The sequence below is a fragment of the Heptranchias perlo genome, chromosome 3 (genome assembly GCF_035084215.1).
Source record: "Heptranchias perlo isolate sHepPer1 chromosome 3, sHepPer1.hap1, whole genome shotgun sequence".
Lineage (NCBI taxonomy): Eukaryota > Metazoa > Chordata > Chondrichthyes > Hexanchiformes > Hexanchidae > Heptranchias > Heptranchias perlo.
In genome coordinates this window covers 46,136,319-46,157,151 of record NC_090327.1, presented here as the reverse complement: position 1 = coordinate 46,157,151, position 20,833 = coordinate 46,136,319, and the positions used below count along the sequence as shown (strand labels likewise).

Sequence of the window (20,833 nt, the reverse complement as noted above, 5' to 3'; positions counted from 1 at the left end):
GGGAAATGAGAACGATGTGGCAAAAGGAAGCTGCTGAGCGGCGTCCACTGCTCCCTATTCCTGTTTTTGCCCCCTCTGCATCCCAACTCATTCTCTCCCCTTGATTTTCTTCCGTTCACTCTTCACATTGCCTTTCCACCCATCCCCCAGACTTCTGGACAAAAGATTAGAAAGATTTGCACTCTTCAACTATGAATGGGGGTGAATGAGAGTGGACTTTATATAGATATATAATGTACTAAGTGAAATAGAAAAGGTTAACCTTGTTAAACCACTGCTGTGAAACAAAGCAATGAGCTTAGGACTGATGTCAAGAAGAATTTCTTTGTATGAAGAGTGATTAATGCCTGGAGTGGTCTCCCTAACAGGATAGGAGCAATCTAGAGTAAAAATACTTAATAGGAGGCGGGTCAATTTCATTGGGTTGAGAACGGTTCTGGCCCGGGTAAATTGGAGTCAAAGATTGGCAGGCAAAACTGTAATCGAACAATGGGCGGCCTTTAAAGAGGAGATGGTTCGGGTACCATCTAGGTACCTTTCCACAAGGTAGGGCAACCAAAGCCAGAGCTCCCTGGAAGATGAAAGAGATAGCGAGTGATGAAGCAAAAAAGGGGGCAGATGTCAGGTTGATAATACCAGGGAGAACCAGGCTGAATATAGAACATTCAGAGGGGAAGTGATAAAGGAAATAAGAGGGACAAAGAGAGAGTATGAGAATAGACTGGCGGCCAACATAAAAGGGAATCCAAAAGTCTTCTATAGGCATATAAATAGTAAACGGGTAGTAAGACGAGGGGTGGGGCCGAATAGCGACCAAAAAGGAGACCTACCCATGGAGGCAGAGGGCATGGCTGAGGTACTAAATGAGTACTTTGCATCTGTCTTTACCAAGAAAGAAGATGCAGCCAAAATCACAGTAAAAGAGGAGGTAGTTGAGATACTGGATGGGCTAAAAATTGATAAAGAGGAGGTACTAGAAAGGCTGGCTGTACTTAAAGTAGATAAGTCACCAGGTCCGGGTGGGGGGATGCATCCTAGGTTGCCGAGGGAAGTAAGGGTGGAAATTGCGGAGGTACTGGCCATAATCTTCCAATCATCCTTAGATATGGGGGTGGTGCCAGAGGACTGGAGAATTGCAAATGTTACACCCTTGTTCAAAAAAGGGTGTAAGGATAAACCCAGCAACTACACACCAGTCGGTTTAACCTTGGTGGTGAGGAAACTTTTATAAACGATAATCTGGGTCAAAATTAACAGTCACTTCAACAAGTGTGGATTAATTAAGGAAAGCCAGCATGGATTTGTTAAAGGCAAATCGTGTTTAACTAACTTGATTGAGTTTTTTGATGAGGTAACAGAGAGGGTTGATGAGGGCAATGCAGTTGATGTGCTGTATGTAGACTTCCAAAAGTGTTTGATAAAGTGCCTCATAATAGGCTTGTCAGCAAAGTTGAAACCCGTGGAATAAAAGGAGCAGTGGCAGCATGGATACGAAATTGGCTAAGCGACAGGAAACAGAATAGTGGTGAATGGTTGTTTTTCTGCAGTTATACAGGGCATTGGTGAGACCACATCTGGAGTATTGTGTGCAGTTTTGGTCTCCTTATTTGAGGAAGGATGTCCTTGCCATGGAGGGAGTGCAACAAAGGTTTACCAGACTGATTCCTGCGATGGCAGGACTGACGTATGAGGAGAGATTGGGTCGACTAGGCCTATATTCACTAGAGTTTAGAAGAACGAGAGTTGATCTCATCGAAACATATAAAATTCTAACAGGATTAGACAGACTAGATGCAGGGAGGATGTTCCCGATGGCTGGGCAGTCCAGAACCAGGGGTCGCAGTCTCAGGATACAGGGTATGTCATTTAGAACCGAGATGAGGAGAAATTTCTCCACTCAGAGGGTGGTGAACCTGTGGAATTCTCTACCACAGAAGGCAGTGAAGGCCAGGTCATTAGATGTATTCAAGGAGGAGATAGCTATAGTTCTTAATGCTAAAGGGATCAAGGGATATGGGGAAAAAGTGGGAACAGGGTACTGAGTTAGACGATCAGCCATGATCATTTTGAATGGCGGAGCAGGCCAGAAGGGCGGAATGGCCTACTCTTGCTATGTTTCTATGTTTTTTGGACTGAAGGGAAGTGTACAGTACTGTTCCCCAGGGGTCGGTATTAGGACCACTACTTTTCTTGATATATGTTAATGGCTTGGACTTGGGTGTACAGGGCACAATTTCCAAATTTGCAAATGACACAAAACTTGCAAGCGCAGCGAGGATGATAGTGATAGACTTCAAGAGGACATTGACAGGCTGGTGGAATGGGTGAATATGTGGCAGGTTACGTGTAGCGTGATGTGAACCCAAGATCCCGGTTGAGGCCGTCCTCATGGGTGCGGAACTTGGCTATCAACTTCTGCTCGACGATTTTGCGTTGTCGTGTGTCTCGAAGGCCGCCTTGGAGAACGCTTACCCGAAGATCGGTGGCTGAATGTCCTTGACTGCTAAAGTGTTCCCCGACTGGGAGGGAACCCTCCTGTCTGGCGATTGTTGCGCGGTGTCCGTTCATCCGTTGTCGCAGTGTCTGCATGGTCTCGCCAATGTACCATGCTCCGGGGCATCCTTTCCTGCAACGTATGAGGTAGACGTTGGCCGAGTCACAGGAGTATGAACCATGTACCTGGTGGGTAGTGTCCTCTCGTGTGATGGTGGTATCCGTGTCGATGATCTGGCATGTCTTGCAGAGGTTGCCGTGGCAGGGTTGCGTGGTGTCGTGGACGCTGTTCTCCTGAAAACTGGGTAACTTGCTGCGAACGATGGTCTGTTTGAGGTTGGGTGGTTGTTTAAAGGCGAGTAGTGGAGGCGTGGGGATGGCCTTAGCGAGGTGTTCGTCGTCATCGATGACATGTTGAAGGCTGCGGAGAACATGGTGTAGTTTCTCCGCTCCGGGGAAGTACTGTACGACGAAGGGTACTCTGTTGGTTGCATCCCGTGTTTGTCTTCTGAGGAGGTCTATGCGATTCTTCGCTGTGGCCTGTCGGAACTGTCGATCGATGAGTCAAGTGTCATATCCCGTTCTTACGAGGGCGTCTTTCAGCGTCTGTAGGTGTCCATTGCGTTCCTCCTCGTCTGAGCAGATCCTGTGTATTCATAGGGCCTGTCCATAGGGGATGGCCTCTTTGACGTGGTTGGGGTGGAAGCTGGAAAAGTGGAGCATCGTGAGGTTGTCCGTGGGCTTGCGGTAGAGTGTGGTGCTGAGGTGCCCGTCTTTGATGGAGATTTGTGTGTCCAAGAAAGAAACCGATTCTGAGGAGTAGTCCATGGTGAGTTTGATGGTGGGATGGAACTTGTTGATGTTATCTTATAAATAGAGGCATAGAGCACAAAAGCAAGGATGTAATGGTGAACCTTTATAAAACACTGGTTCAGCCACAACTGGAGTATTGTGTTCATTCTGGGCACCGCACTTTAGGAAGGATGTGAAGGCCTTAGAGAAGGTGCTGAAAATATTTACTAGAATAGTTCCAGGGATGAGGGACTTCAGTTACGTGGATAGACTGGAGAAGCTGGGGTTGTTCTCCTTAAAGCAGAGAAGGTTGAGGGGAGATTTGATAGAGGTGTTCAAAATCATGAGGGGTCTAGACAGAGTAGATAGAGAGAAACTGTTCCCATTGGCAGAAGGGTCGAGAACCGGAGGACCCAGATTTAAGGTGATTGGCAAAAGAACCAAAGGCGGCATGAGGAAAAGCTTTTTTACGCAGCGAGTGGTTATGATCTGGAATGCGCTGCCTGAAAGGGTGGTTGGAGGCAAATTCAATTGTGGCCTTCAAAAGGGAAATGGATAAGTATTTGAAAGGAAAAAATTTGCAGGGCTACGGGGAAAGAACGGGGGAGTGGGACTAGCTGGATTGCTCTTGTGGAGAGCTGGCATGGGCTCGACGTGCTGAATGGCCTCCTTCTGTGCTGTAACCATTCTATGATTCTATGTTAGTCGAGTCATCATGGAAGGAATAGGATGAATGGCATCTCAAATCTGTACTTAGCTCCGTGATAACAAATACAGTGGAGTAATTACAAGGCAGTAAACTCATTTTAAGTTTCAAATGCCAATTACAATTTAATTGCTTGTGCTTTATGATACTGCAGTCCTTGTAATCACTTGGGTAAATTTCTATAATCCATTTGCTTATTGGTAATTTTAGTGTAAAGGACTGGAACCACTGCATTTTCAATGGGTGAATTGGGATACAAATATTACAGTTGTAAACATGCTATTCCTTAGAGATTTAAATTGAATGATAGCTTTCAAGAAGAAAAGCCTGTCAGTCTAACTGCTCTGCAACTTGAATAGAAGCTAGTGAAAATAAAATTATTGTTCACCCATCACCACACTTCTTTTCCCCTAATGGATATGTTCATGCAGTCATCCTCACTGGTTCTGTATATGAGTGTTGACGAAAATGGTGGATATTCTTCAGGTCAATCAGTTTTAAATCCTAGCTGTGGGCCTGAAATTGCATGTTTTCTCGCCTATCTCCTTCATGTCCTCTCCGACCTCAGCTGGTCCATGAGACCCACCTCCTGCCCTCTTGACCCTATTCCCACTTAACCGCTAACCACGCAACCTCCCTTCCTGACCCCCATGCTAGCTAATATTGTAAATGGCTCCCTCTCTTCAGGTAATGTCTCCCTCTTTTTCAATTTTGCCATCATCACCCCCCCCCCCCCCCCCCTCAAAAACCCCTTTCTTGACCCCACTGTCCTTGGAAACTATCGCCCCATCTCCAACCTCCCTGGAAAGTGGAGTTGAGGTTGATGATCAGCTATGATCTTATTGAATGGCAGAGCAGGCTCAAGGGACCCTATGGCCTATGCCTGCTCCTATTTCTTATGTTCTTATGTTCCTCTCTAAAGTCCTTAAACATGTTGTTGCCTCCCAAATCTGTGCCCATCTTTCCCACAGCTCCATGTTTGAACCTCTCCAATCAGGTTTCTGCCCCTGCCACAGCACTGAAATGGCCCTAATCGAAGTCACAAATTACATCCTCTGTGGCTGTGACCTGGGTGCACTATCCCTCCTCATCTTTATCAACCTGTCTGTATGTTACGCAGAGTACAGCGAGAAGTTGCAGAGTATGCAGGCAACACAATTAGTCACTAAAAATACATACCTAACAAGTCTAGTATTAACCTTAACCACCAATATTGCAGGCAAAATTCCTGTTTGGGGCAGTGAAACTAGCCCTAATCAAAGTCACAAATGACATCCTCTGGTGGTGTTGCACTGTCCCTCCTCATCCTTATCAATCTATCTGCAGCCTTTGACAAGGTTGACCACACCATCCTCCTCCAACGCTTCTCCCCCATTGTCCAGCTGAATGGGACTGCCTTCGCCTGGTTCCACTCTTACCTATCCAGTGGTAGCCAGAGAATCTCTTGCAACGGCTTCTTTGCCTGCCCCAGCACAGTCACCTCTGGAGTCCCCCAAGGATCTGTCCTTGGCCCCCTCCTATTTCTCATCTACATGCTGTCCCTCGACAACATTATCCGAAGATGTGATATCAGGTTCCACATGTACGTTGAGACAGTCAGCTCTACCTCACTGCCACTCCTTTATTCCCTCTGTGTTGTCGGACTGCTTGTCCATCATCCAGTCTTGGATGAGCCGCGATTTCCTCCAGTTAAACATTGGGAAGACCGAAGCCATCATCTTCGGCCACTGTCACAGACTCCGTTCCCTCGTCACCAATTCCATCCCCCTCCCTGGCCATCTTCTCAGGCTGAACCAGGCTACTTGCAACCTCATTGTTCTATTTGAACCTAAGCTCAGCTTCTGACCGCATATTCTCTCCATCATATAGACCGCATACTTCCATGTATGCAACGTCACCCATCTCTGCCCCCGCCCCAGTTTATCTGCTGTTGAAACCCCCATCCATGCTATTGTTAGCTCCAGAATTGATTATTCCAATACTCTCTTGGCAGGCCTCCCATCTTGCACCCTCCATAAATTTATAAATTTGAGCTCATCCAAAATTCTGCTGCCCATATCCTAACTCGCACCAAGTTCCATTCACCCATCACCCCAGTGCTTATTGACCTACATTAGCTCCCAGTCCACCAGCGCCTCGATTTTAAAATTCTCATTTTGGGTTCAGATCTCTCCAGGGCCTCATCACTCCCTATCTCTGTAACATTCTCCAGCCCTACAACCCTCCCAGAACACCAAGTTCCTCCAATTCTGACCTTCTGTGCATCCTCATTTCCTTTACTCCACCATTAGTGGCTGTGCCTTCAACTGTCTAGGCCCTAAGCTTTGCAATTTCCTCTCTAAACTTTTCCGCCTCACCACCCCTCTCCTCCTTTACGAACCTCCTTAAAACCAGCTCTTTGACCAAGCTTTTCGTCACCCGTCCTAATATCTCCTTTGGCCATGTATCAATTTTTGTCTGATTATGGTCCTATGAAGTGCCGTGGGACATTTTACTACATCAGAGGCACAATATAAATGCAAGTAGTTGTTGAATCCATTACTATTGCTTTATATTTGTCCATGTACAATAGGTCAGTTTCAAAATCTGATCCAATGTCCTCACCTCCATATAGTCTGTAGTCCCGTTGTTCTTATGCCCTCAGACCTCCACTGGCTCAAAGTAACTCAATGCATTGACTTCAGAATTTTCACTCTTGCCTCCAATTTTCTTCATGGCCTTTTAGTGATCCCGTCCAGCCTTATGCCTGAGCACGCAGCTTCCATTCCTCCCGATACTGAGCTTCTGAACCATCTGTATGCAACCTCGGCACAATATTCAACCCCTAGCTGAGCTTCCAACCCCCATATCTTCTCCATCACAAAGAACGCCTATTTCCACCTGCGTAACTTCGCCCATTTCCGTCCCTGCCTCAGCTTATCTGCTGCTTAAACCCTCATCCATGTCTTTGTCACCTCGAGACTCAACCAGTCCAATGCTCTTCTCATCAGCCTCCCATCCTCCACCTCCGTAAACTTCAGCTCATTCAAAACTCTGCTGCCCATATTTTATTCAAGTTCCTCATGCGCATCACCCCCTTTCCTAGCTGACCTACACTGGCTCCTAGTCCCTTAAACCCTAAAATTTAAAATTCTCATCCTCATGTTGAAATCCATTCATGGCCTTGCCTCCCTATCTCTCTGACCTCCTCCAGCCCTACAGCCCTCGCCTCAAACTCTCCATTCCTCTGACTCTAGCCTCTTGTGAATCCCCCCAACTTCATCCCATCATTGACAGCCATGTCTTCAACTGCCTAGGCCCCACGCTCTGGAATTCCTTCTCTATAATTCTCCACTTTCGACTCCTCCTTTAAGACCTTCCTTAAAACCCACCTTTTTGACCAAGCTTTTGGTTACCTCTCCTGATAGGCCATTTGGCTCAGTATCCATTTTTTTGATTACGCCTGTGTTAAATGGTTTGGGCCATTTCTCTGTGTAAAAGGCACTGTATAAATATAAGTTGCTGTTGTTGTTCTCTTCTTCCTCCTCCTTCTTGTTCCTGCTCTCATTAGCGACCATTCATTCAGCCACTACACACCTACCCCGTGGAACTCCCAGCCTGCTGCTTATAAAATACTTTGAGACATCTTACTACAACGGTGTTGTAAATTTTAACTTGTATTCCCTCTATTTGAACCTCTTGCCATAATTTGCTTGGATCAGCTTCATCAATACTGTTCATCACAGACAATATATCCCATGTTTTTGGCTCAATGGACTCAATGAGTAATGCAATTAATTTGTCATGTGGAGCTTGAGGTACATTTAATGTGTGACTTTTTGCTGCTGGAAACAAGTAGCTGTAATTAATATAATGGGATCTCTGCACATTTTAACAGTGCATTTCAGATGCCATAAGTTTGATGCCTGAGTCTAAGCAAAATCAGATATTTCAGGGATCCCTGTTTGAGCATTTTAAATAAAACAAAATGAATCTGTTGCCTTCCATTTTCTAAAGCTTGTATGTGATTTTACTTTACCATTTGCTGAGTTTACTCTACATCTTCATCCTGCCATGCAGATACTAGCTGTTGCAGTCCCATTTTTATTACATTAGCTTTCAAAGTGACTAAGGATTTAATTGATTTGAACCTATGTCCTAGCACTCTGATACAGCAGATTGGAGATCCGAGTTAAGGTACCACCATGCTGCTTACAGTTAACACATTCTTGTATTTAATTGTAACGTTTCCTCAATATGTTCCAGCTACTTGGATATTGATCAGTATGCAAAATGAACTCTGTAAAATACTTTGAAAGTAATTGTACTAGTGATAACAACAACGTTTTTTTAGTAGTCCTGAGTAGGTATTATGTTATTCATAGTTTTTGACAGACAGCTTAAAACACAAGGAGCAGCAGATGAATCTTTTTGAACTCAAAAGCATATTTAGTTGTTTGATGTTTGGCGCTTTGTAGAAGTATTCTGTACCCATGTCTATGATGTGTTAGAAAAAGAAATCTCTGGTCCATACTTGCTTTCAACTTGTCTTCAATACATTTTTAAAAAAACTGTCACCTTTGAGATTTGCCAGCGTTTTGTTCATTGAAAAGGTGGATGAAAGGAATATATTTTGGAGTTTCAAAATAGTATAAAGCATATTGAACATCAACTTTTCTCACAGAAATAATTTTATTTACTAGAATACAGTGACATTTCAAGCCAATCCAGCAGCAACACAACACAAATTACTTTAGTTGCAGAGGGAGTGGATTTTAGTGTTTTGGGAATAATGATGTCTTTGAAGATTGCTTCATAATAAACATGCTGTAAATTTCATATTTTTATTTCCTATAAAATATATTTTTTATTCTCTCCCATGATGTAATTATTAATTCAAAGGTTCCATACCAAATGGTTTTTGTTCAGCTAACACAGAAATGTTACAAATCCTATTTTTTTGTTTCATATTACAGGTCACTTGCTGCTGAATGGGGTCGATATGGCATGAGATTTAATGTGATTCAGCCAGGACCTATTAAAACAAAGGTATTGCTAATTGAGCTTAGAACAAACACTATTATTTCCCTGTCTGTGAAATAGCCATTTAGCCATTTTTCTTATTCAAGCTTTTTCTTTCTTAATTGGTTTCTTATGTACCTCTAGATTGCAAAATCCTCTGTGTAAATATATTTTATTATTAGCTTAATTCCGTTGTCCACTGTGTATCCACATTCATTCTCAGCAACTTGAAGGTTAAAATGAGTTTAACAATATAGTATCAGCAGTTAGTAACAATGTAGGAGCATTCCTAAATATATTCATTAATAGTTGGGAATCAGGATATATAACTTTCTTGATTGCTTTTTTTTCTAGAATTTGATTAGAAATATAATGATGAATTCCATTAAACTTTGACATTTGGCTAGCCACAAAGTCCAAGTAGGAAGACAGTAAAGGAGATTAAAATGATCAAAACACATGGACTAAAGGTAGCTTCTGTTGAAGTACTGTTCCTATTTTCCTCTGCTTTGTGTGCAGGAAATACGCGTAGCCAGGGTATACAGCTGAGGAAAATCAACCCCAGTGTTTCTAGATCAAGAAACAATTATTATCCGGTGCCAAAATAGCTCCATTTGACATTCCACCAAACAATTAGCATCAACAGAAGAAACATTTTTGCCATGTCCCTCAAAAGATGCTCTCAGTACCAAGCTGCTCCTCCTGACTTTTGCCTTGGTGGGTGGGGGAGGAAGAATCAACCCCTCTGGCTTTGAAATGAACGGCCTCATGCCAATGACTATGAGTAAAATTAATTTGTTTCACACAATGGGGTCGATTTTAGGATGGCCGAGTGGGTGCGTTGGGGGCGAGGGGACGCTCGTAAAATCGGGGAATCCTGGAGCGGATCCGGAGCCCGGCTTCAACCCGCCCATTTCCGGGTTCCCCAGTGACACGTTCGGGTACGCGCGCAGCTCCCGCAAGCGGGACTCCCACCGGCAATTAAACCCGGCGGGATGACAATTTAAATACTTACTTACCTAGTTGAGGTACTTGACAGACCTCATTGACAGGAGATTTTGGCAGGGGTGCAATTTTCATGGATCCTCAGCATGTTTCTTGTGCTGTGGGAAACACTTCCTGTTGGAGCAGATGTGTTTCAGTCAGCAACCAAGTGGGACATGCAGAGGATTTTTTGACAGTTGGGGGGAATACCTCATTTATTGCAGCAGGTCACTCTGTCACTTCAGACAAAGTTTTGGCCGCAACATCTTTGTCTTTCCACTCAAAATTATTAATTTATACCCTAAACTTTGCTGTGCAAACACATTTACCTACTTTGCGGACCTCCTCAAACTCTCACCGTCAGGATGGGGGGGGGGCGCCATGACTGCATTCATCAATTCATCCGAGGACGAGCAACATCACCAGCCTCGCCAGACAGGCCGTCCACCTCCGCCACGTGGAGATCCACGACACAGTGCCGCACCACAGGCACCTGCACAAAATAGTCGTGCACATACACCCACTGTAGCGTGACCCAATGGGTGGCATCAAGGGCGTTCATGGAAAACCTCATGAAAGGGACTTATTACACAAGCCAGTCAAGAATGGCCAAGACATGGCAGTAGGGTGACAATAATAATATTTAATGTGCCATTAACAAAAATCAAATATAAATAAAAAAACATGACAAACCGTCAGACACCCTTGTGCATCCCCTTTGTGCTCACGAAACCTTTGCCTTACGCTTCCTACTACTCATACGTGATGCATCCCCTGTGGCTGCAGCAGGGGTAGTGGCAGGTTGGGTGAGGGTGACCGTGAAAGAGATGCATCAGAGGGTGAGTATGAGACAGACCCACGAGATTGTATGAGGATTGGGTTGAGTGGTAGTGGTGGGATGAGTACTGGCGAGGTGAGTAAGTGCAGGTAAGTTGAGGATGAGGTGTGAGGAATAATGTGATAGAGTAGTGTTGGCAGTGCAGAAGGAGATGTGGGATGGGGGCGGTGATGTGGAAGACGGAGTGTAGGAGAATAAGTGTGCTCACTTTGGCTGACCTAGTTAGGTCATTGAAGCGCTTCCTGCACTGTATCCAGGTGCGGAACATGTTGCTGGTGCTACTGACCTCCTCTGCCACCTCGAGCCAGGCCTTCTTGGTGGCAGAGGCAGGCCATTTCTTCCCGTCCACCGGGTAGAAGATCTCTCTCCTCCTCCTCACCCCGTCCAGTCACACCTGGAGTGAGGTATCATTAAACCTGGGAGCAGCCTTTCCCCTGGGCTGCTCCATGCTGTAATTTTGGCTGTTTGCTGCAGAAGCAGCATTGGAGGACTGCCCCTTTAAATAGGGCTCCTCCAGCTGACAGCCTGTGGTGCGGGTGCGCAGTCTGCCCACTGCGCAGGTTTCCAACGGGAAACCTGGAAGCCAAGATAAGTGGCTTCAATTTACTCGCGATCGCATGGGGAGCCCACCGATTTTACTGGGCGGGTTACCCACACGCCCAGTCGACCCTCCGCTGCCAACCCGCCTCCCTGGTAATACCGGGGCCAGTATAATTGAGGTAAGCCGTACAACCTCAGAGCTAAGCAGTCAATAGAGAGTTACAAACAGAATTATATACTGGGTGGACATGAGATTCAGCTCCTTGCTTGGGAATTCCATCTAACCTGTACCAAAACTACCAAATGACAAAGATTTTTGGAAAACCATGTGGAAGAAACATCTAAAAGCTGCAGCCTTGCTTGTCACCTTCAATGTCCTTTGTACCCATAGTGGTGCAGTATAGTTGTCCTGTTTGACAGTTTTCAGAAGAAGCCAGTTTCAGTAACCGCTGGACTTAGTCTGGTCCAAACCATTTCAAACTTGTGGATTGGCTGAGGCTGACTTACTCCATGCTGAAATATATTGTTTACAAAACTGGAGAGATGTGGGCAGTTCTCTGACTACAACAACACTTTACATTGGTAGAACTTGAGCTTACGTACACTAGGTACACACAACTATGCAATATTCTGTATTGACCCAGCAAATCTACACAGAATGTTGTCAACAAAGGTTCTCCTGCCTGTGGAACTTTCCCAAACGGGCACCCATAAGTTCAACTATAGATCTAGTGATCACGAGCTAAACCAGGGTTGCTGGAGAGTGCATTGGGCTATGGGAAATCTTTAATTTGCCCACTGGTACTTCAGTACAATTTCTTCAAGTTTTTCTGCCCTCCAAGCAATCACCAGGAACGTTTGAGACATCTACTCTTATTATAGTTACCTCTTGTTTCATACTGCTGTTATGTCACCTAATTGAGAAATGCCTCTTTATATTTTTTATCTTCAAAGTATCTATTAGTTACCCATTGGATCCAACCTGGAGTTTGTAAGATTCAGTGGTATGAATTTCCCTTCACAAGATGTCAAAAAATGAGCACTGTGGGACGCAATATTCAGTAAACTTACACGGCCATTTTTACTAGGTTTATTGCCAAGCTATGAATCAACGTTTTGTACTGAGAAACCTGGCATGGATCTTTTAACCTGGTGAACCAAAGGAAGTTTCAGTTGCAACCCTGTTGAGCCACAGGAGCTGAATTCTGGACATTAATGGGATAAGTGTCCCTTTCCAGAAAACAGATACTTTCCTCTTTTTAAGACCCACGTCTTTGGCCAAGTTTTTGGTCATCCCTCTTAATATCTCTTTTTGCTCAGTGTCCACTTTTTTTCCTTATGCCTTTGTGAAGCACTTTGGGACATTGTTCTACGTTAAAGGTGCTGCACAAATGTGTGTGGTTGTAAGTGTAGTAGTAGTAATAGCCAGATATTCAGGTGGTGATCTGGTCCGTCCCCAGAGCATGGTACATTGGCGAGACCATGCAGACACTGCGACAACGGATGAACGGACACCGCGCAACAATCGCCAAACAGGAGGGTTCCCTCCCAGTCGGGGAACACTTCAGCAGTCAAGGACATTCAGCCACCGACCTTCGGGTAAGCGTACTCCAAGGCGGCCTTCGAGACACACGACAACGCAAAATCGTCGAGCAGAAATTGATAGCCAAGTTCCGCACCCATGAGGACGGCCTCAACCGGGATCTTGGGTTCATGTCACGCTACACGTTACCCCACCAGCGAACAAATGTTATCTGTTTTTAATATAACGGGTCAGTTGCTGTCTTTTCTATGTTTCTACCTCTCTATCTCTTTTTTTTTTGTTTGTTGTTTTTTTTTGGTGATTTGTATATTCTGAGACCTGGCAGGTAACACCTGTCTGTCTGCACACTGATTGCCTTGGCAACGGGCAGTTGAAAAAACTGTCTGTTATCACCAAGCATTGTTCTGTGAATTATAAATGCGACTTCATTTCGAGGATTTCATTTCCACATCGTTCACCTGAGGAAGGAGGTAGCCTCCGAAAGCTTGTGAATTTAAAATAAAATTGCTGGACTATAACTTGGTGTTGTAAAATTGTTTACTATTATAGTGCAGACCAAGAAGGACACGTGACTCCAGACCCACATAATGCAGTTGCCTCTTAATGCCCTCAGAACTTGTGATGGACAATAAATGCTGTCTTTCCAGTGTCAGTTACATCCCAAGAATAAATAGAAAAAAAATGTTCCTTTCTATTTTCCCAAACACTATTGTAAGTTTGCAAGAATGAATGTAATTTTAATAGATTTCCCCTTTTGGTGAGGTTTACAATGGACTAATGTATCATAACAGTGCTGTAATCTCATAAATATGTACACTACCAAAGCAGCAAAACATACAAAATGGTTAAATTTTAAATGTTAGTCAGAAATGTTTATGCTTTCATTTTTGAGTTGTTTGTCTTCCAATAAGATCAGATTTATTCTTGTAAACCCTGCATGGATCTTGGGCCAGGATAAATGTTGAACATGAATGACAATCTGTTTAAAAGCTACAGTATGCTAAAAATGTTGGCTTGATGACAGAAGACAGAGGGTGGTTGTAGAGGGTTGTTTTTCAAACTGGATGCCTGTGTCTAGCGGTGTGCCTCAGGGATCGGTGCTGGGTCCGCTGTTATTTGTTATTTATATTAATGATTTGGATGAGAATTTAGGAGGCATGGTTAGTAAGTTTGCAGATGACACCAAGATTGGTGGCATTGTGGACAGTGAAGAAGGTTATCTGGGATTGCAACGGGATCTTGATCAATTGGGCCAGTGGGCCGATGAATGGCAGATGGAGTTTAATTTAGATAAATGTGAGGTGATGCATTTTGGTAGATCGAATCGGGCCAGGACCTACTCCGTTAATGGTAGGGCGTTGGGGAGAGTTATAGAACAAAGAGATCTAGGAGTACAGATTCATAGCTCCTTGAAAGTGGAGTCACAGGTGGATAGGGTGGTGAAGAAGGCATTCGGCATGCTTGGTTTCATTGGTCAGAACATTGAATGCAGGAGTTGGGATGTCTTGTTGAAGTTGTACAGGGCATTGGTGAGGCCACACTTGGAGTACTGTGTACAGTTCTGGTCACCCTATTATAGAAAGGATATTATTAAACTAGAAAGAGTGCAGAAAAGATTTACTAGGATGCTACCGGGACTTGATGGTTTGACTTACAGGGAGAGGTTAGACAGACTGGGACTTTTTTCCCTGGAGAGTAGGAGGTTAAGGGGTGATCTTATAGAAGTCTATAAAATAATGAGGGGCATAGATAAGGTCGATAGTCAAAATCTTTTCCCAAAGGTAGGGGAGTCTATAACGAGGGGGCATAGATTTAAGGTGAGAGGGGAGAGATACAAAAGGGTCCAGAGGGGCAATTTTTTCACTCAAAGGGTAGTGAGTGTCTGGAACGAGCTGCCAGAGGCAGTAGTAGAGGCGGGTACAATTTTGTCTTTTAAAAAGCATTTGGACAGTTACATGGGTAAGATGGGTATAGAGGGATATGGGCCAAGTGCAGGCAATTGGGACTAGCTTAGTGGTATAAACTGGGCGACATGGACATGTTGGGCCGAAGGGCCTGTTTCCATGTTGTAACTTCTATGATTCTATTCTATGTTCTGCATTTTCTTTATTAAGAGTCTGGAATAATTGTATTTCAAGTGAGAGCTAAGCATTTTTTTACTAAAATATGTTGTGGCTTTCAAATTATGTTTGACTAGACAGTTTATAGTATAGGTAGAGATTTCACTTGTATTTTGTATTGTTTGTAGGGTGCCTTTAGCCGACTTGACCCAACTGGTATGTTTGAAAAAGAATTTCTAACGAGAATTCCAATGGGCCGCCTTGGTACAGTGAATGAAATTGCCAACCTTGCTGCCTACCTCTGCAGTGATTATGCCAACTGGGTTTCAGGAGCAGTAAGTTAACGTTTGGAGTGCTCTTATTGTTTGTTTAAAACACATTTTCTTAATAATAAGCCCACAAGTGCCAAGCAATAATTACCTCCAACAAGGGAGAGCCTAACCACCTCCCCTTGACATTCAATAGGGTCACCATTTCCCAGAAAATCAACTGGACCAGCCACGTAAATGCCATGGCTACTGGAGCTGGTCAGAGGCTAGGTATTCTGCAGCGAGTGGCTCACCTACTAACTCCCCAAAGCTTTTCCACCACCAACAAGGCACAAGTCAGGAATGTGATTGAATACTCTGGATGGGTATAGCTGCAACAACACTAAAGAAGCTCAGCACCATCCAGGATATAGCAGTCCACTTGATCGACACCCCATCCATCAGCATAAACACCCACACCCTCCACCACATGCGTACTGTGGCTGCAATGTGTACTCTCTATCGAATGCACTGCAGCAAGTCGCCAGGGCTTCTTTGGCAGCACCTCCCAAACCTGTGATCTCCATAGCCTGGAAGGGCAAGGGCACCAGTTGCATGGGAACACCATCACCTCCAAGTCACACACCATCCCAACTTGGACAGATATCTCTGTTCTTTCATCATCGCTGGGCAAAATCCTTGATCTCTCTACCGAACAACATTGTGGGAGTACCTTCAATAAATGCTAGCCTTGCCAACGACAACCATATCCCAAGAATGAAAAAAGTGTCTTTTCAAAGAATTCCTGAATGATATAGCATCAATAGAGATACCTCAACATATTGCTGAACCATACAGGATAAAAAGGAAATGAAACATTGTATGAGGCAAGTTAGCTAATGCAGTTTACTTTGGAGAAGAGTGTGCTGTTTGTATTACATATTATCAATTCATGTTCAAACTATAAGTATGTAAGTGAATACTTTGGGTATTTAATGTTAACCTGGGTTAAAAAAGTGAAATTTCAAGGTTGGGAGATTGAAATTTTAACATTAATTGAGCGCTCCAATTCCACTAAGATTTTAAAAAACATATACGACCAAGCACTGCTCTGTAGAAGTGATTTGACAATGATGGATAATTTTAGGTTTTAACCTTATTAGTCAGAAATTGAATTGTAAAGAATCTTCCACACACTCAATTTGCAGATGTTATGAATATTAAATTTCCATAAGTTTACTTATTTACCCTGCTAAAAGGTGTGCTTGAGTGATGATGAAAGGGGTCTTTCGCAGAAGCAATGTTCTGTGTTATATGAACTTACGCTTTCTGGCATTCAGCATTACAGCTTCACAAACTTTTCATTCTTGTGCATGCTGTTTATACTCTGCAGTGTAGAAAGATGTTTTTATTAAGTTTTAAACTAAATGTAAATGAACATTAACCTTGAGGTTGTACTTTTTTAGGTAATAAGGTTTGACGGTGGAGAATATGTTTCAATAGCTGGTGAATTTAACAATCTACAAAAGGTAATGTCAACTTCAGCTACTGTTCCATTGTCTTATGCCCCCCTTCCCCTTGACCTAGACTCCCCCCTTCTGACTTTCATGCATGTTCAGGAGGCAGAGCAAGATAACCATTGTCATCAGCCTTTGTATCAGCCTAAAAGGTGTTCTTTGCAGGGAATCACATTTTTCCTACCCCAAGAAAGGGTATCACCACTGTGTGGCTCTCCATCAAATCTTATACCCAAGAACTTGATGCCAGAAGATAAGAGTTCATGTTCTCTTATTACTGGTTGGTAGTATAGTAGGAGCTGCTTCATGCTATTACTCATTAGTACAATTATTTGGTTTCTATAAATGTTTTTCAGAAATATAAAACCATATATAGTGCATTTATCTCAATTTGAATTTTGTTACTGGTCATAGATTAGCCAAATAACTAACAAATTTTCCTTTTTTTATTCTAGGTTACAAATGAACAGTGGGATATCCTCGAGTCTCTGATCAGAAAAAACAAAGGCTCCTAAGTATGATATAAATCTTGCAATCAATTGAACAGAATTTAAAATAATACAAGTCAGATTATTATGCCAGGCAAATTGGAAATTTTATTCAAGTAGAATAGTTCTTGGTTTTTGATTTTATTTTGCTTAGGTTTTCAAAAGAATCATTTTGAAACCAACAGCAAGTTGAAATCTCTTTATAGGAACTATATTGCTTAATTTATCACTGATTGTAGAATCACAGTTTGACAAGTGCAATACTATTTTAAATTATACAGGGGTGGCAGTTCTGCTACTCTGCTCAGCTGAGCCACAAGGCAGTGTGGAACTGCGCTATCCTGAAAATGTTTCCCAGGCAGCATGTAGTGGAATAGCACAGTCACTATCATGCCTATCATTATAACTGATTCTTGTATGGTGCCAATAGAGGTAGGAATTGAGGTTGATTCCTTAAATTTTAAAATGAACAATTTTTGGAGAGAAAGGTTACATGAAAATGATATTAAAACAGTGTGGTGTACAGCTCCTTTCAAAATGTATCTAGTGGCATAAGTTTGTAAAGTTTTACATTTAAAATAGCAGATTAGATGTGGGTTTAAAGCCACTGCCCTGCACAGTGATGCTACAGGTTCCATATTACAAGCAAATAAGTCCATTATAATACAATCTGGAATCGGTATTACACATAGAGTAATTGTACCAGTGAATGTCTTTGTGTATGATGATGGTCTTTTGTCAGTTTGCTTGTGCTTTTCTGTCTGTTTATTTTCCCCATGCCTCATGCATTTTCTAACTCTTTCCTCAGTCTCTGCATATCCATGATGTTTCCTATCTACTTTTGTATCTCCCGGAAAGATGCAAAGAATGATCAGAACAAAACCTAAATGAAAACAACCAGAAAAAATAGGACGGGAGGGAAATGAATTGGGCTTTAACTTGATACTAATTAATAAACGATATAGTTCTAGAATGTCTTCCAACATAATGTGATTTTACTTGACTTACATTTTGATTCCCATCTAATTTAAAGTATTACATTTTTTTTAAAGAAACAGATATGTAACGATAATGAAAATCTTTTGAGAGGTTGATTTTAACATCTTTAAATGTAAACTGGAAATTACACAATTGTACCTTTATACCTTCAGTGCATTTATTGAACAATAATCTTTGCAACAGTTTTGTGAACATTTAATATAAACCCTTTGTTCAGTGCTAGACAAAAACAATTGCTTTTTATGCCATATTTCATATAATCTGATTCAGTAGTACACTTTATTGTATGAATTCTGTAGATACAAAAGCAGTAAATTACAAAGACTATAGATACAACAGATCAGAAAGAATGTGTTGCACATTCTACTGATTAATCTATATGCAATCAGTGAACTTTACAGGTAGAAGGAAAGCATATCCTATACCCTTTTAGCACACAGCTATCTTCACACAAATCACAAGCACATGAGAATGCAAGATATTTAAAACTCTTCAGCACAGAGGATTAATGCCAAGTCTTTCCTAAAGAGCTTCCCTCCATCGGACAAAGCCATGATGCTTTTTTTGTACGTTGTAAGATTTTGAATGTCTAGGTCCTGTATTTAAAAAAAAAAATCATATAGTTAACTAAATTCCATGAACACCCATTTAAAACAAAGCCTTCATTTTGCGTATCTCATTAAAATTAGTGGTTTTGAAATGTACTGTTACTACCTTTTTATTCTTTTCACAGAGATCCTTAAGTAGTGCGTCTAATTCATTTTCATCTATGTATCCATTGCTGTCCTAAGCAGAAGAAAGAGTTGCAAGTTTGAGGCACTTCTATGTTCCTTGCAGAATACATATCTTATTAGCAATCCTAATCTATCTATTTTAGTTAGCATATAAGGAATGTTTTCCAAAATATTAATTCACTCTGTACTTTACAGATGTCATTTGGTAAAGGTCCAACAAGTCATACGTTGAGAACATCAAACATGCAGAAAAGTGATGTTCAGAATATTGTACAGTAATAGCCACAACCATTGCAATTGAAATAATTTTTCTCCAATTCCTCTTCTTAAAAAATGACTGTCCTTTTGGAAATCTCCTGTGGGAATTAGTTTAGAAATATCATACCTCCTTCGGAATTTGTGAGCGGTATTTATTATAATAATAATGGAAACCTCATGGGCAGATACCACTGCAAAGAAATAGCTAAAACATTCATTCTAATTGCAGAGTGGTGCGAACTCTGGTGAATTAGCAGTACAGGTAAAAAGTGAGAAAGTCCATTGTGTAAATCAAGTGGCTGAAAGTCAGTATGAAAAACTAAGCAGTTCAATGTAAATATCTGTGTACTATTGGTACTATCCATAGTTATTAGTAATAGAACTCAAATTATTGTGATAATGGCTCCATAATACCATACTCCTGCATTACCACTATATAATAACCAGAGAGCACATAAAGAACACAAAACAACCAGAACTAATATAACTCGAGTTATATTAGAAATGATACAAATCCTAAAGGTGCTGCATAAAAAGCTCAGATGGCTTAAAGGATTATGTTGCTTTTCTCAACTTGTCTTTATCAGTTACTTACAAATAATAAATGCCTGTTGGAAAAGATTAAGCAAGTAGAAAGATGTAACCCAACCTGTTTTGTAAGGGCAATGGAAACACCCATAAGTAGAATATACTTGCATTTATTCATGATGTTGAAATGTCACAAATAACTTCATACAATAAAATACTTTTTGGGATGAACTCAAATTTGTTGTGCAGTGAAGTTTGTTATGTCTGAAAACTCAGTGCATCTTAATGCACTTTTAACAGTGTTCTCACGACTGAGACTATGCAAAGTTATATTTATTATAAACAAAATCCATTATTAACAATAGTGGCTTCTTGACTGCTTGTTTTCTATGTTTTTAAGTTTATAATAGGTCAAACTGACAAATTGGAAAATTAGAAAAGAATTGGGAAGAACTATTAAATTATGTGATACAACTAAGGCATAATATCACGTCATCAGTATAACAATCCAGATGACGTGATATCACGGATATACTAAATAAATACTCCTGCATTACCACTATATAATAACTAGAGCGCACATAAAGAACACAATACAACCAGAACTAATATAACTCGATTGGTAGAATCACGGGGTTACGTGAATAAAAGTTAGCTGTCTGATTTAATTAGTGTATGTAGTAGTATATCCAGGTTCTGCAAAATGGTTGTGTTTAGGGAGAAAGAAGAGGTGAGCAAACAAGTAAGATCAACCTAAGCTGATCGTTACTCTCTAGTTCAGGGCTTTGCTCCATTAAGCAGCTTGTTATATAAATAGTAAGCTCTTTACATACTGTATTTAAAGTAACCCCTTTAAATTAAATTATATATTTGTAGGTTTTTCAGTGCAGCCAAACTATTTGCAAACTGGTTTTGGACATTTTCAAAAGTAAAAATATCTTGTATCACCTCTGGTGGAAGGGAAACATTCACTGACTATGCTACAAAGATAACACTAGAGAAAAAGTTTAAAAATGCACTTGCAACATTTATTGGCAGAAAGGGAGTACTGCAAATGGAATTTATAATTTTTCTTCAATTACATTATCATCTACATATCCTGGG

General features: G+C 41.8%; 2 protein-coding genes across 3 annotated transcripts in view; one reads left to right on the top strand and one right to left on the bottom strand.

The window, feature by feature from the left end:
- Positions 1–19,966, top strand: part of decr1 (2,4-dienoyl CoA reductase 1, mitochondrial) — a 40,814-nt gene extending 20,848 nt beyond the window's left edge. Inside the window, exons 7-11 of one of the 2 annotated variants that reach the window (XM_067979432.1) lie at positions 8,947–9,019; positions 15,146–15,292; positions 16,672–16,734; positions 17,178–17,237; positions 18,019–19,966. In XM_067979432.1, the coding sequence (XP_067835533.1) occupies positions 8,947–9,019; positions 15,146–15,292; positions 16,672–16,734; positions 17,178–17,237 (343 nt within the window). In that variant the 3' untranslated portion in view covers positions 18,019–19,966. The remainder of the gene's footprint in view (positions 1–8,946; positions 9,020–15,145; positions 15,293–16,671; positions 16,735–17,177; positions 17,238–18,018) is intronic. The other variant, XM_067979440.1, reaches the window with a different exon arrangement.
- The window catches only part of calb1 (calbindin 1), a 45,859-nt gene continuing 43,466 nt past the window's right edge, over positions 18,441–20,833 (bottom strand). Inside the window, exons 10-11 of the mRNA XM_067979453.1 lie at positions 18,924–18,995; positions 18,441–18,805 (exon numbers count right to left, since the gene is read on the bottom strand). Coding sequence (XP_067835554.1) covers positions 18,692–18,805; positions 18,924–18,995 — 186 coding nt within the window. The 3' untranslated portion in view covers positions 18,441–18,691. The remainder of the gene's footprint in view (positions 18,806–18,923; positions 18,996–20,833) is intronic.